This window comes from Heterocephalus glaber, unplaced genomic scaffold (assembly GCF_053883595.1).
Source record: "Heterocephalus glaber isolate CG9 unplaced genomic scaffold, H.glaber_assembly_v1.0 deba00001428, whole genome shotgun sequence".
In the NCBI taxonomy this organism is placed as follows: Eukaryota; Metazoa; Chordata; class Mammalia; order Rodentia; family Bathyergidae; genus Heterocephalus; species Heterocephalus glaber.
The window spans coordinates 25,570,070-25,587,752 of NW_028258293.1; the positions used below are offsets into that span (position 1 = coordinate 25,570,070).

The 17,683-nt window shown below is 38.1% G+C and overlaps 1 protein-coding gene across 1 annotated transcript; it reads right to left on the minus strand.

Moving 5' to 3' along the window:
- Window positions 1–16,194: 16,194 nt before the first annotated feature.
- Window positions 16,195–17,314, minus strand: LOC101713668 (olfactory receptor 51A7). The gene is given in 4 exon segments (XM_013064961.1): window positions 16,195–16,244; window positions 16,247–16,750; window positions 16,753–17,108; window positions 17,292–17,314. Coding segments are annotated over 4 exon segments (933 nt in total).
- Window positions 17,315–17,683: the final 369 nt, after the last annotated feature.

Consider the following 17,683-nt stretch of genomic DNA (forward strand, 5'->3'; position numbering starts at 1 on the left):
TGTTAGACAAGAATGAGTTCACAAAGAAAAGCTCCAATGTGGAGGTGATGTGAGGAGAGGGAGAGCAAAGAGCACTAAGCTGAGCGTCTTGAGCCCCGGGTTCTAGGCCTTTCCTCGTAACTATGATCTGCTAAGCTCTTCCTCAATGCCCTTGTCTCTCCATTTTTAAAGGTAAGACAGATGATTTCTGCAAACTTTTCCAGTCCTAAAAGATTACACTATATGTTAATGACAACAATAATCAGAGAGTGTAGCTTTCACCCAGTACCATAAATCTTTTCACAATCTGGAAAACTAGAATAGCAATTGCATGTACAGCTTAGTGACCATGACCATGGGGAACAGGTTAACCTCCCTTTGCATTCCTCACTGTTCCAATAAAAATGATTATGTTGTCCCCCAAATGGCTCTCAGAACTGTGGTGAGGATCAAGATCAAAGTAAGAAGAGTATATATATATTGCATAATACATATATATTGCATAATATATATATTGCCTAATATATATTGCATATATATATAGCATATGTATTTTGCATACATATCTGCAAAATAGCTAAGAAGCACTTTAAAGAGGTTGGGATGTTGAGACTCTGGATAGGGAGATAAGGGTCGATCCGGGTGGAGGTAAGTAGTGAGTTTCCAAGGATATGAGGTAAAATGGCAAATGCTATTCTCTCTGTTGACAGCTGTAAGAGCACAGTGGAAGCAGCAGAGGCCTCCATAGGACTGAACTATTGTTTCCAGAATCACCGTCTGTGGGCCTCTGGATTGGGCCTAGAGTAGAGCAGGCTACATTGTTGTGCACAGTGAAGGTAGCCTGGGAAAGGCTGCATTGCTCACTAGTCCTTGCCACACACCTGGCCACATAAAAAAAAGATTCAAAGTAACTTGCACAGAATTAATATTGTTCAAATGTCCATACTGTGTGATCCAACCTGTAGATTCAATGCAATTACTACTAAAATTCTAGTCATTCTTCACAGAAATAGAAAAAAATTTCCTAAAATTTAGATGGAATCACAGAAGGACCCAAATACCCAAAGCAATCCTGACCCAAAAGAACAAAGCTGGAGACATCACGTGACCAGCTTTCAAAATGTTACAAAGCTATAGTAATCAAAATAACATGGTACTGGCATAGCAACCAACACATCCACCAAGGATTAGGACAGAGAGTCCAGAAATAAACCTACCAACCTATAGTCAACTGATTTTTGACAAAGGTGCCATGAATACCCAATGGGAATAAATAAACAGTATTGGGAAACTAAATATCCACATGCAGGAGAGTGAAAATAGAACGCTGTTGCACCCCTTATACAATAATAGACCAAAAATGAATCAAAAACTTAAACCTAGGACCTGAAACTATAAACTACTAGAAGAAAACAAAGCAGGAAAGCACCATGAGATTGGTCTGGATAGTGATTTCTTGGCTATGATCTCAAAAGCATAGGTAGTGAAAATAAAAATGGACAAATGGGATTTTATTACACTAAACTAAAACACTATACAGCCAAGGAAACAATCAACAGAGTGAAGAGACAACCTACAAAAGGGAGTAAATATTTATAAACTAGGCATTGTATAAGGACTTAGGTTAATATCCAAATATACAAGAAACTCATATCATTCAATAGCAAGGAAACAATAATCCTATTAAAATTGGCAAAGAAACTTAACAAAGCTAGAATGGGGCAGGGCCAAAGGGATAACATCTGTGAGCCACACTGCAGATTGAGAATTCCACAGGCGGGACCCCGAACTGCTACTGAAGGTCAATTACCAGAATCAGACAGGCAGTTATCCAGGTGAGGCCACTTGAGCTCCATTTGCTCCTGTCCTTGCTGCCCAAATCTGCTGCACTTAAAAGGGATGGTTGGTGTTTGGTGCTCAGAATCATAAGGGAACAACTTCTCTACCTGAACCTTAAAAGCTGCCCTTAAATTTGTCCTTGTCATGAGGCTGCCTTTCTCATTGCAATAATTGCCTCACAGGCACCACTACCATGATTTGGAAATTCTTGTGGTCAGCCTCTGAAGGTCAGATTAATATAATTCAAAACAAGTGTGGTGAACCACTTTCTCTCAAAGGGCTCCTATTCTGCATAGTTCTTTTTATTCCTGATGGGCTGGATAAAAGGGCAAGTCTCCATCTCATCAAAGCTAAAATCTGAACTGTTTCATAGAAAACATATCCTGGAGCTGCTCAATGGGAAACCCCTCCAAAAAAAAAAATCCCATTTATTAAGTGCTTATTATGTGCTAGGTCACATGAGATAAGCTTCATTTACATTATCCAATTTCATTGTTCATAGCAAATTGTGTAGTGGGTGCGTCAGGTAAGGTTTAGTTGTAAGTAACATAGACCACTCTATTTTTAGTAAGAAGAGGTTTAATACAGGAAATAAGGTACTTACAAAATCATAGAGAGTGTTAGAGAAACAGGCTCTAGACCAGAGCCTCTCTGGAAAATACCACAGTACACACCATCTGGCCAAGAACTGCTAATTTTACCAAAATCAAGAAGCTGATCTGAGAACTGTGGAATTCTAGATCCTTCTCTTAGCTGTCATGAGAAATTAGTAAATATGAGTAAAAATTAAATTTGGCTTAAGACAGAATAAAATGGAAGTACTGGTTTCTTCTGTAAATGACCTTGAGAAAATTCTAATTTATATGCAAATTGCTGGAGGACATTCACTGATTCATTTGCTTCTTCACTTGCATATGCATTGAGCCTATTTACTGGGTGCTTACTATGTGCCAAGAATGCACTAGTATGGTAATATGAAGTCTCTACCATCATGTGCTGACAGGCTAGAGGTGGAGACCAACGTCAAGTCGCTTTGGGATGTGAGTAAATATAGGAGGAGGATAAATGCTATGGGAGTATAGCAGAGGAGTGAGCACATTCTCCCCTAAAGAAGTTTTGTCTAAGCTGGTACCTAAAGGATGTGCCAGGCAAAGACAGAAGAGACTATGTCTGCCAGTCAGACTATGTCTGCCATACTGGGATTCTGGGAAGGAGAGGGGCAGGGTACATTTGAGATGGTGAATGAAGAGCTACAAGCTTGGGCCACAGAGGCAAGGAGGAGAATGGACCATGTGAGCTGCGAGGATGGGGATGGGGAGGTCATGTGAGTCCTCCTAGATTGATTCAACAGAGTGAGAGCTCTCCATTCTGTTCAATATGCTCATTTGGTATTGCTGTTGACTAAGCCAGATTGAAGCACATGTTGAAACAGTGAGCAGTGGTTAGCAGGCTAACAGATTTATCTTAATAAAAAGAAGCAGATGATATTGAAATTTATACTCAATCTAAAGATCTTTTCCTTTTGAGTATATATGCTGTGCTTCAGCAACATAAACACAAGCTTCTGTAAAGATGCACTCTTTGCACAGGTGTACTTCTTCTTTTTTTTGGTACCAGGGATCGAACTTGGGACCTTGTGCTTGCGAGGCAGGTGGCAGAACCGCTGAGCTAAACCCCGGCCCTCCACAGGTGTATTTCTAATGTTAAATTAATATTCAGAGAAACAACATAGAAGATTACTATCTTATAAAATGAGCTTATATTTTTCAGTGTTCTAAAAATCAGGCTTCTAGTTTTCAATAGTAAAGGATGGAGATTTCCATTTTAAAATAATAACATTTTCCAAAAAAATAACATTTTCATGTTTCATGTTTATTCAAAGAATCCTATATTATTTATGAAAGGTGGACTATTTCATAGCACTTACTATTCAAAGATGAATACTGCAATGGTAATATTTAGTATTACTTTTAAAGTGAAAACAAATCTATGTTCCTCTTCCCCCCAAGTTTTTTTTTTTTTTGGTACTGGGGATCACACTTGAGACCTTGTGCTTGCAAGGCAGATGGCAGGACCACTGAGCTAAATCCCCAGCCGGCCCACTTTGCCCAAAGTTTTAAGAACTGCCTTCTTAAAGACAGTTCAATGGTGGAGAACATGGTGACTGGGGATGCATTGGAGGTTGTTCCCATCATTATGCATGAAGATAACTGGAAGGAAAATATACAGGCAGGTGGCATAAAGCACAGATGCTTCTTGTCTTAACATGGAGTTGAAAATATCCTAAGCCAAAGCATGCTGGATACACCCAAGCATCATAGCTTAGCCATACTGTACACTGAGAATATCAGTTGTTTGCCTTCATGATTGTGGGGCTGGTTGGAATCTTCTCATTGCTGCTTCTCAGCATCTTGAGATAGTAACATACCACACATCATTACCCAGCAAAAGATCAAAATTCAAAATTAGAAGCATCATTTTTACTCAATACCTATAGCTTTTTTTTTTGTACCAGGGATCTAACTCGGGTCCTTGCGCTTGTGCAGCAGGCAGTGAAACCACTGAGCTAAATCCCCAGCCCAATCCCTATAGCTTTTGCAACTTCAAAAGTCAGACTATCCCGAGTTTGGAGATTATTGAGGCAGCCCACACCCAGCCTCTGGGCAGCCATCAACATGCATAAAGTCTGTAATCTCTGGGCCACAGGTGGAGCTAAAATATAAAATGGATGAAACCCTAAGGTTAAGTCTTAGATTGTCCATCCCTAAACAATGTGAAGATGACACAGAGCAGGTTAGGAGACTTTATGAGAAAATCATTTCCACATATGTAAGATAAAATGAATAGCAATTGAGTGGCAGGCAGGGCCCACACACCACAAAGCCATGCTAATGGAAAGTGTGATTTTGCTGTCCCTTTATTCTTTCCACAGACTCTGTGAATGTTAGCTGTTCTTTCTTCTGTCCCACTTTGCTCCTTCCTTCAACAAATATCTAGGTGTCAGGTGCCATGGTATGTACTGGGTCATCAACCATTGATTAAATCATTTGAAAATTACTTATTCAACACCTATGATGTGTGGGGCAGTGTTCTAACCACTGGTAAATGAGACAGAAGAGAATTCTATGTTCATGGAGTTTACATTCTAAAGAGGAATAAAGAAAATAAGTACAATGGGTATTGGAGGGTAATGTATAAAAATGCTAAACAAAATTTAAAATCAGGCACTATAATAATCACCTGACAGGTACTTTAGTTACGGTGGCAAGGAAGGGTTCCTGGAAGAAGTAATCTCTGTGCTGAATGCCGAATGTCAAAATGAGGAAGTCCTATGAAGGTCAGTGACAGGAGGATTCCCTACAGAGGAATAGCTAGGATGAAGTCTCTATGACAGAAAAGCCTTTTTTTATGTTTGAGTAAAGTTAGAGCCCTTGTGGCTGGCGCATAATGAGGGGGAGAATAGAAAAGGTTAGAGTAGTAGAGGCACATTTGTAGCCTCACAGGTGAGAGTAACATGCTTAATTTCATTCTAACTACATTGCAAAGCAATTGAGGTTTTTAAAAAAGTATCTATTTTATATTTCTATCTCCCTTTCTCTTTCTCTCTCCCTTTCCATTCCTCTCTTATATCTGTCTCCCACATGATAATCTGAAATGTATTATTTGTTTGCTATTACATAGATGGTATGCTAGTCTCGATGTCATTCTGCACCTTACTGTTTTCACTCAATATGCCTTAAAAACCTAAGTCCCTGGGAATTTTTAACAGGGAAATGACATGACCTTATTTGCACTTTTAAAAAATGTTACTCTGGCTGCTATGGGCGAAATGCCTGAGTCAATGGAGCATGGAGCATAGAGAGTGAGTGAAGAGGAACCCTGGCTCCCTTCTCTTTTCCCCTCTCGGCACATTCATTCTTGGTGTAAAACTGCCCATGTATCTGTCATCTAATCAGGGAGATCCCTGGGGTTCAAGCCAGTGTCTGTCTTCATCTCTGTCTCAAACATGTAACAAGGTGCCTGACACTATAAGGTGCCCAATAAACATTTGTTGGAAAGTTTAGGTATGTATTTGTATTAATAAATCATTTTACACTGAGCATGTTTTCCTTCCCATGATGAGTTAGTACTTGTGATGAAAGATCCAGTGTAAGATGTCTCAGAGAGATATCTTCATGTGACAATGCAACGACAACCAATGATTTTTGCATTACCTATTTGGGATGATAGATAGCAATCTGGGTGGTGAAGAGCCCAGAAATCAATTCCAATATAATAGTCAAGAATACTAGAGATGTTGGTGCTGGTAAAGATTTGGGAGAACATGACAGCTATCTTCATATACACGAGGCACCATCGTATAGAAGAGACATGCTGGTTTTTGTCTTTCTCCAGGGGAAGAGGCAGGAATGAGAGATCCATTTCAAATAAAGAAAATTAATTTCCTGTAGCCATCCAGTAATAGAATAGGGTCCTTTGTGAGGTAATGAATACATTGTCCCATGGGTACTCAAACAGAAATTAGATAATGATTTGTCATGGATGATGCAGAAGTGACTACTGAATTTTATGTAGTGATAATAATGGCTACCACAATTTAACACATACAGAGTCTCTCTGTTTCTTCTCTATCTGATGCTGAGTGGAGAGAACTCTGGGGCTTTTCTTCAGAGAAGCTCCAGTTATTTCTCTATCTTTTTGGCTTCATTGGCTTTGCCCAGTCTTATCTCATTCTTGCTTCTACAAGGCCGATTCTCAAGTTGGCATACTGGTCCTGCCTGAGGGTGCCAAGGCTAGATCTATGTCCCTCAGGAATCTTACTGGAAGATGGTTGTTCAACAAAGGAAAGACTTGGATACTCTGAAGCCCCCAGCCCAAAGTCATCCTGACCTTAACCCAACAGTCTGAACATACTCTGCCCCCTCTGATAGCTAAATTTCTTCTAACTCTAAGAGTTTGCTATTCTAACACTCCTTTAATGAAAGATAATTTCTGAGAAGAATTCAGAAAAGAGGAGTGACAGGAAGGGTTATTATTGATTTTGTTTTATTTTCATTTTATTGTGTTTGCTTTTGTGGAATCATTGAATGGAGAAAATTTTGGTTTTGTTTGGGTGGGGGGTTGCTTATTGGCTCCTATGGAGAAAATGCAATGCTTATGATCTCCACAAAGCCAGGGAGATCTTGTATTTCTGAAATTGAAATTTATGATTCTGAAAAGCCTTACTACTATTCATGCATAAATAATAACTTGGTGACATAATCAGCACTATACCTGTTCTATTTCCTATGCTGTCCAGAGCCCCACCTGGGCAGTGCTATTCCACAGGCCATAGTGCTAAAAGTCTCAACAGAAAAGTGCTTTATTCGTGGGTGCTAGAAAGAGTGATCCCTCTAGGCTGTGAAAACCAACATCAATTTTCCTCCATCTAGAGGGTAAGTAGGCCAGAGAATAACAGTAAAAATGCCATTTGGTTAGGTATCAGATTTTGTTTAGTATATTTTGGTTAGTATATCAGATTTTCTTAAGATCAAAGTATTTTTACAAAGAAAAAATAGTACTTGAAAAGCAAGAGACACAGGGATTGTTCTGTGAAAGGGATCAGGGAAACAAGAATGCAAAGGACATATGTTGAGTGGCTGTTCTATATCAGACATTTTCCATGTTCACACAATGTAATTTCCCTGCAACAGCCTGTGTGAATATGTATTCTTTTTTCTTTTTTTTTTTTTTTTGTACCGGGGATTGAACTCAGGACCTTCTGCTTGCAAGGCAGGCAGCGAAACCACTGTGCTAAATCCCTGACCTTATGTATTCTTACTTTATTCATCAGGTGGTTACTGAGCACCAACTATACCTTAAACTTCCACTGAGGATATACCTGTAAACCAAGTCCTGCTCTTCAAAATCTTACCTTCTTGAAAAATTTATAATAATCTTAATGCTTGTTGAATAACCATGTTCCAAGTTCTATACTCTGTACTTTATATGTGTTATTCCAAAATCTCATCAGAAAGAGACTATTACCAATCTCTAGTTCACATCTGAGGAGATTAAGACCCAGATATGAAAATGAACTTGTCTCAGACACACAGCTAATAAAATGGCAGAACTAGTTATCTAGTTCAACTGGAGGATTTGGCATTAGAGCTCATGCTGGTTATTTTGTACTTTACTGTCCCTTCAACACAAATATAATCTGGATGGAAAGCACAGGCTCACATGGTCAGTGACTGGCCATAGTGGAACTTGAGCCCAGGTTTGTCTAACTTTAAGACATATATTCTCTGATCAGGCTACTAACAGCAGTAGAAATACTGAATCACTGGAGCCAGATCAGACAGGGTTGGAATTAGTTTCTACTTCTATCATTTGAGCTATTTTTAAAAGTTAACAAAGAAAAATACATAATTTAAAGAAGACCCGTTGTGTAGTAAATATTTTGAACCTGCTTATCATAATAATAGGTCCTTACTCTTCCTTTTCTTCCTCCTCCTTTCCTTCCTTTATTTCTCTTTCCTTCCTACAAATACAGATTGACTGTTTTCCAACTGTCACAGACAGTTCTGGGTGCTACATTTCTAAAAGCAGATTAAAAGTTACCTTAAATACTTTGTTTTTGGTTATCAAGGGTTGAGTAAGCAGAAGATAAAATGTTTTCCACTATTCAGTGATTTGGTCAATATATATTAAGTTGGTAATATTTTCTAGAACATTCAGCAAAGTTGATTCTGTTTACACCAATGGCAGTTATCTTTAAATTGGCAAATGTGATTTTCCCTTTCCTTTTTCTCTTTTCAGTGTTTTAGAATGTGCACAAGTCAGTAAAACTAAAGCTGGTTTCCCTTTTATTTTCAGAGGTCTTATCCTAGGGGAAGGGCAGGGACTCATATCTGGGGCTGGAATTTCTGAGTTAGTGTATGTTTCTTCAGCTGTTCTGACACTGAAGAGATTGGAGCGGCAGCGTACTCAGACAGAATCAAGTGTCCAATCTGAGACCTTAATGTATGTCCCATGCCCAAATAGACTAATAAATGAAGTCTTTTAATCAGTATGGTGGGTGAACTGGACTGGGAAAACAAGAACAATGAAGACAGAAAGATTCTTCTACTCTCTGTGAACCTATATTTATTGAGAGCTGAATGCAAGATACTAGGAGACTTTTCCTCCTAGATAAAGAAATTGATGTAGTTTGGAGTCAACATTCCTGTAAAGGAGACAAGCCATGAACACAAAACGGCATGAGAGAACACTAGGAGGCCTCAGTGAGCATACCCTCCCTAGAACATCTACAGATCAGGCCCCATAATATAAATCAGCCACGTGTTAGGACTGTGAAAAAATTGAGGTTCATTTTATAACCACAAGTACTTTCTTTGACTCTAAGTCCTGAGGTATGCCTAGAGCAAATAATTTATTTTATGCTGTTTGTATATCTTCAACCCAATTATCAAGCTTAATTAGGATACTGTTACCTCTATCACTATTTATGTTCCCAAGACCATTTCATCCTTCTCAGTCACTGTTCAGGTCAAAACTCTCTTTTCTTGAGCTTTCCCTCATTCACCCAATTCTGCACTGCATAGAAACCAATCTACAGCTGTGCCCTAGGGGCGATCAGGACTTGGTGGCTGCTGAATGTGGAACTGGCAGGATGGCATGAGAAGTGGAACTCAGATTTGGATTCCTATGGCTTGGGGAATAGTGTTTCCATACACAACCACAATTTTTAGTTGGGGCTATTGAAGAAGTTTCTCCAACCAAAGCACCTTTGCCTTTACAATGGAAATCAAATGACCCCATTAAGGTTGATAAATGGCCCCTAACACAGGACAAACTCACCATTTTAGAGCAATTTATACTAGAACAACTTAACAAAGGGCATTTAGAACCATCCTGAGCCCTTGGAACACACCCATATTTGTTATTCCTAAAAGGTCAAGCAAAGAGCATTTGCTTCAGGACTTACAGGCAATTAGGGCACTGCAACCTCGTTTACCAAACCCAGTAGCAATTCCCCAGAAGTGGCCACTTATAGTTATAAATTTAAAAGAGTGCTTCTTCAACATTCCTTTGTGGGTGACTGACAGACCTCAATTTGCCTTTTACTGGATTAGGCCTAAAGTAGGGATAGCAACTTTTCAATTATAGAATTTGTATAAAATATTACAGGGAGATTCTGATCTTATTTCCCCTCAAAAATTAATTTCAAGTGCAAGGACCCGAGTTCGATTCCCAGTACCAAAGAAAAAAATTAATTTCAGAGGCACAAAACGAGTTCCAATAAATAGAACAAAGCATACATAACTATCAAGTTTTTCATGTAAACTCTAACCATCCAGATCATTTGTTTGTGCTTAACAGTCCCATTCACCTATAGGTTTAATAGGACAGTGATATGAGAAACAGGTCTTTCCCATGGAATGGTTGTTTTTATCCAACCGGTTAGTGAAATCTCAATAATTATATCTAGAGCAAATTGCAAAAGTAGTTTCCTTGGGATGTAATTCGTACCTGACGATTATTTATTCCTGATCCTTATTTCACCTTTATCCTAGTTGATAAGGCTCAAATGCAGATGCTGCTACAAACTGCTTTATATTGGCAAGTAGCCTTTGCAGATTTCATAGGACAAATAGATAATCATTATCCTAGTGATCCTCTGCTTCAGTTTTTTGCACAACATGAATTTATTCTCCCCAAGGTTACTCAATTTCATTCATTGCAGGGTGCCTCAACTTACTTCACTGATGGCTCCTCTAAAGGCCAACCAGCAATTTGGAGTTCTTCCTTTAGCTGTTTATTGCCTACACCTGGTCCTCTGCTCAGAGGTCCGAGTTGCTAGTCAGTTTATTTGTGATTAAAAGCTTTCCTTCCCAACGTCTTAATATTTTGAGTGATTGCTCTTATGCAGTTTATTTGACTCAAAGACTGGAAGGAACTATGGTCCACTCTACCTTAGAACCTAAATTATTAAACTTGTTTTTAAGATTACAAAAGGCCATACATCAGAGAACTGTTACCTTTTATACTGGACATATTCAATCACATAACAGTCTTCCCAGACCACTTTAATATGGCAATGCGCAAGCAGATTGGCTTATAGGATTTCTTACTGCTTTTGATCAGGCTAAGGAATCACATAGCTATTTCCATCAGAACTCCAAGGCACTACATGATTTTCAACTATCTCAAGCTCAGACACAACAGATAGTTATGGTCTGTCCTAGTTGCCAGCAGATTCCATGGCCAATTCCCCCAGAGGGAACCCTCAAGGCCTAGCCAGTAACATGATTTGGCAGATGGATGTGATGCATGGCCCCTCTTTTGGAAAGTCTCAATTTGTATGCTTCTACAGATACATTTTCACATATGATACATGCCACATATCACTCTGGTAAGAAAGGGCACCATGTTCAACAACACTGCTTGTCTGCCTTTGCTGCTATGGAAGTACCCAAAAATATTAAAATAGACAATGGCCCATCGTATGTTAATAAATGTATCCAAAAATTCTTTCTTATTTGGCATGTTAAGCATAGTACCGGTATCCCATATAATCCACAAGGACAAGCCATAGTAGAAAGAGACTATGCCACTCTCAAACATCAATTGCTTAAACAATCAAAAGGGGAAAATCAGCTGCTTCTACAAGCTTGTTTAGATCTGTTTGTGTACTAAATTTTTAAAATCCTGCAGCACGTTTCACACACTGCCTCCTATGCTCCATTGGCCTACAGATGCCATAGCTAAGACCCAGAAATCACAAGTCCTTTGGAAAGATGTCCAAACAGGTAAATGGGAAGGCCCCACTGCCTTAATACCTTGGGGGAGATATTTTGCTTGTGTGCTGACAGATAATAATGAAAGCTGTGAGTGCCCTCCCGGAACATGCAACCATGGGTCAGGCTGGTAGAACCTTCTTCCCCAAGGTTGCTAGCTGTTCAAAGTGACATCAAGATTTTTCAAAAATAATGTGTATTGACACTTACTTGCAATAAATCAAACAATTTTTACTGGATACAAATAACATAATAATTGTCACAATTTGGTTTTTCCAAGTTATAAAAATAAACAAATTTGTCTGTCAAAGTAAATAAATAGAGACCCTTAGGTTTGGGGAGATTGCTGAATGGGACTCCCCCTGGTGAATAAAGGAGCCACTCCCCAGGGAATAATTATTCTGGTCTTTATTCACTAATGTGACTCCAAATAATTTTCATAACCTTATGAGAGACACACCCCAACAACCACTGTCTCAATATTATAAATTGGTTACATTGGTTGTCATCAAAGGGTTAATCTCTAAATATATTGTATAAAATGTTTACATTGGTTAAGTTCTAAATATGTTATTGTGATATGTTTGCATTGGTCATTTTAAGATTAATTTCTGTGGGATAAACAAAAAGGTGATATTAGAAAATGCTTTTGGTATAAAACTATTGAAGAACATAATTGTGATACTTATTACTGCTACTTGTCTGGTGTACAAAATGTATTTGTGCCCTCTAATTGTATGGGTCCTCCAACGTATTGTTTATGGTAATAACCTCCTTTTGATTAAGATATTTGCCTTTCTCTTACACTCCAGCCACTTATGATAACAGGTACATTTGTAGGCCAATATATTTTCCTTAGATGGCATCTTGTCAAAAGATAGCTACTTAGGTAAGAGCCTTAAAAAATGTGAGTTTTTATGGGGGGGGAGGGGGGAGTGAGAGCATTTAACAATGTCTATTTTATACTAAGATACACATTTAAGTGTTTTACAAAAATAATATCATCATGATTGTCATGCTAAAATATTATGTGTAGTCCTTGATTTAAAACCTTTTTCTGTCAACATTCTATAGAGATTCAACCAGTAGAACAACCATGCTTGGCAATAATTAGTCTCCTAACTATATTTTTGTTCCAAAATGCTTAATATCCAAGTAAAATTTTAATAGTTAAGTTTACTACTCCTATTAGAATGCTAATGCTATTGATCTTCTCTTCTGGGTGTTCAACAACTAAAGTTTGGAAACCAGAACTACAAAGGTAACTGGGCCAAGAAGACAGTCAATATTTTGGCCCTGGTCCTCCAAGGTCAAAAACAGCAAGAAGATCCAGGACATGAGGGAACCTGCCCCACAAGATCCTACGTCTTTGGTAAATCACCCAACCTCCTGAGCAAGAAGATTGCTTGACACCAAAACAGTAAGATTAAACAAAAAAGTGTGCCAAAGGAATGCTACCTGGAGGAAGAAAATCTTCCATGCTTTCACAGAAAGTAACATGGTCAAGCAAGGCCATAACATATCCTGATGGCTGACACTGACAGAGGAGCTAAGAGGCTCTATTCATGGTTCCAAGATAATGGCTGAGGAGATAATTAACCTTGTTAGATAACAAGAGGTTAATTTTATTTAATATAGGTCTCACTGTAACTTGGTCATAAACACCCAGTAGAAAAATATCAAGATAAAATTTATATGAGTTCAACAAGAGTTTTTAAGGTTTTTAGCTAAAATTGTTTATTATTTAATTTTTAATCTTTTTACACTCAAAATTAAGAAAAATTATGAAAAAACTCTGACATAGATAATCTCCATTTAGTAGAGGGTCTATGAGTCAACAAGTTACCTTCACTATTTTAGTCCCTTAAAAACAATTTCAAACTTCTTTCCCCAAATTACCCTTTTTATTTTTAGGGTTTACACCTTGACTCTGCATGCTGTAATCTCTTAAAAAAATTTTTTTTTGCTTGTTCTTGCCTATAGACTGCCAAACTCCAAGTGATCATACAGATAGTATCAACAACAAATGTGCTAAACATTTCTTTACCAATATCCACCAGATATACCTTATAAAAAGGGTTTTTATTGCTAATTTCCAACATGGTTTTCATATAAGACCCATTAAATTAGCTCCCTAGAAGGGACCCCTGGCTATGGTCTTCCCTGCATCCACCCTTCTCAGCTCAAAGCAGTTGGGTGAAACCTGTACCTCTTCTCCTCTAACCAAAGATGGGTATAGCTCTTTGAAAAAGAGCTTATTATGGACAACCAAGACAGTTAAACACACTATAGGTCCTCAATACATAGGGACAAGCCATTGTTGGGCATGCTCGCTTTTCCCTAAAAGCGCACTTACATAAAAGAAAAATAAAAGGAGATACGTTGGGGGCAAGTCTACATAATTTTGGGCAAAAATCGTTTCACAATTAAATTATGATTAGGCCTGATTCTCCTGCCTACAGGCTAACTATGGCATGTGAGACATAGTTCCATTTTCACCTCTGGTCACAGCTAAAACCTCAATGGTCTGATGATGTTGTGACTGATGCTTTAGGGCAAGATTACACCAGTTGAAGACATCCTGAGTGATAGGTCTCCCACTACCTCAGCAGCTATTATGTATAGTGGCTGCCCTCTTCCTAGGGTGCCTTGCCCCCTCCCCTGTGTGACATTATGCCAAGATGGTTGCTCCCACCAAAGAATAAACCCTTCTTCCCAGCATGCCCCTATTCCCACCTAGAAAGTAACCTAATACTCGCTCACCTCCTACCACCTAGTGACATCACCGGCTCCTCCATTCCCTAGTCACTACCTCACTCAACCCCACCTCAACCCCTACAAACCCCACCCCAGTCTCTATAAAAGACTCTCCCTGCCCCAGCCATATTGCTTTTGTCTCTCCTTTGTCCAGAGACAGCCCAGCAGATCTATTCCCCTAATAAAGGCTTCTTGTGACCTGGTCTGGTCTTGGTCTTCGGCCTCTTACCTGACATAAGGTAACAGCAAATTGGATTCATATTGCTCAGTTAAAGTGTTAGACAGAGAATGTTGACAGGAGAAGCAGGAGAGAAAAGCAAATGTTAAATGATGAAAAGCTTTTGTGCATGTCCAGAGCCTCGCAGTTATAATTTGCTATCAAATAGAGTTGTTAAAGGATTTTAAGTGTGTTGAATTTGCAATTTAGAAAACTCAAATTGTTTGTCTCAATGTGCAGGATGATTGAGAACCGTGGAGAAGTTCTAAATATAAACAAGACAGCAGTGATGAAAACCAATAGGTGAAAATCACATTAGAAATATATTTTAGTAAGTTTGGATTTTCATTGTTTAATGGCCAGATCTTGTTTAAAAGACATATTTACTTCCACATCTACATCCAAGCATGTGCCACCACACCCAGATATGCCATGTACAGAAACCTAATAACCTCAATGAATGTAAATAGTATATGTCATGAACATGAGCTAAGATTATTAATATCAATAAAAATGAAAATAGGAAAAAGAGACTTAGACAAGGGGGGAGGGAAGGGGAAGGGGATTAAAAGAAAAAAAGAAATGAACTGTATTATGTACATGTACCTATTCCTCAATATGAATGTAAACTTAATTTACTGCAAACATGTACTAATAAAAAATAATCTAATTTTAAAAAAACACATTAGAGGAGCTGCATTTTGTTTTAAAGGCACAGGGAAACACTATATAGAAAATATGAAGCAGTAAAATCAGAGTTTAAAATCATTTCTTAGTGGGGCCGGGGATTTAGCTCCGTGGTTCTGGCTCTTTCTTTGCAAGCACAAGGTCCTGAGTTCAATCCCTGGAAACAAAAAAAAAAAAAATCATTTCTTAATCATCTAATGGAACTCGTGTATTTCCTATAAATTACATATTTATTTTATATCAACAAAGACTAAATGTTTTTGTTCTCTTTCTCCCCATCCTCAAAGTCAAAGCTTCACAGCATGATTATTTCACTGTCCCCTGTTGACAGTTTCCTCATTTCTCCCAAGTTCAATCCATCTTGCTTGTGGCCCTTAAAATTTGATTTATCATATTAGGTGTCTGATTACAGAATCAATTGATTTCTGATACTTCCTGATACTCCAATACCTGGTTCATTCATTTTATTCAAAGCTGTCACTCAATATTTGACAAATTATATGTTCTATTCCTACCAGACCAACACCTTACATAGCTGCCATGTGCTCACTATTTTGCCTTTGCTTGATAGTATAGAGATTAAACATTGCAGAGAAAAACTTAGTAAATGCTAATAGAATAATGTTATCTGTATTCTCATATTTTCCCCATTCTTTCGGGATGACTCTGATCTAACTATTTCATCATGTATGAGATTTATTTCATCTCTTCTTAAAAAGTCTTTTAAGTGTCTATAAATTATAACATTTTTCTATTTCTTATATCCTATTTAAGTTTTATTTCCAGTTCTATTATAAATTCTCTACTGCCATAGCATCTACTCATGCTCCAGCCATTCACTAGATAATGAGCACCATGGCCCTGAACACATAGCAGATACCATAAAATACTTATTGTTTGACAATTTATAGCTTATACAGTACATTAAAGTTTCTATCTCACACATATGTTAAACACCTTCCCCAAGACCTTCTCACGGATTTTCTAGTCTTTACACAGTACATGATGGGGTTCATCAGGTATGGAACCAATAAAAACATATGTGCTATAAGGACTGTTACAAGGGGGCTTTTGTGCTTAGCAAAGCGTTGTACAGCAGCCAAGGTGAGGATAAGAACATAGAAGACGAGCACAGCACAGATGTGGGAGACGCAGGTATTTAGGGCCTTCAGCCTCTCTGTCAGAGATGCAATGTTGATTTCAGTCTTCAAAATCAGCACATACGACACAACAATCAGTGCCAAATCCAGCAAAGTACAGAGAGCAACAAAGAAGCCATAGATAAAATTGATCTTGTTGTCAGAACAGGCCAGCTTCATGATATCCTGATGAAGACAGAATGAGTGAGAAAAGAGATTCTTTTGGCAATATATTAATCTCCTTAGAGTAAAAGGGAAGGGAAGTACTAAAATGATGCTCCTAATGGCTAAGATTACTCCCATTTTAGTAACTCTCTTGTTAGTGAGGATAGAGCTATATCTTAGGGGATATGGATGGTAAGAAAGCGATCCAAAGACATAATTAGAAGTACAGAGGATTCCATGACAGTGAATCCATGGATGAAAAATTCTTGAGCAAAGCAGGCATTGAGTGAAATTTCCATGGCCTTAAACAAAAAGATCCTCAGCATGGTGGGAAGAGAGGAGAGGGACAAAGCCATATCAGAGACTGCCAACATGGCAAGGAAATAATACATGGGCTCAGGAAGTGAGGACTCTGTCTTTATGATGAAGAGGTTGATGCACTTGACCATGAGAGCGATGAGGTACCTGAGGCAGATGGGGATGGAAATCCAAACACGGGCATAGTCCAGTCCTGGAATTCGAATCAGAAGAAAAAGCTTCACACTGATTTGCTAAGAATAGGCATGAAGAGTGGGAATATGAGCTCGTTTGCCAGATCTGAAATGACATAGACAAAAAGCAGTTATACTTTTGGATAAAACTAAGTTTTATAATAGGGAATTCTTTCATGTGTTATGTGCATGAAATTATTTGACATATTAATTCACTGTGATCTTCCGAATTTACCATATGTTGTTAAACATGTTCATATTCTCCCGCATAATAAGCTTACTTCTCAAAATTTATCCTAAATTGATGGTTTTTCACAATTTTTGATCAAATATACAAAAAGTGTCAAAGTAAAGCTGCCTTCATTGAATCAGTAGAGATACCCAGAGGTTTTTTCACTGTTTCTTCTAGGCAATCATTTTTGCAGCAACATTCCTGAATTTTATAGATGAAACTTTCAAATAATAGTTTAATATACTTCTCACTGAAAATACTTGATAAACATTAAGTGCTAGAAAGTAAATGCATGGACTAATTTCTCCTAAATTTAAGAGGAGGTGTGCGGTTATTATGCACACATCATTGAAAAGTAAATACATGTATTCTATCAAGAATTGTATAAAAATGAA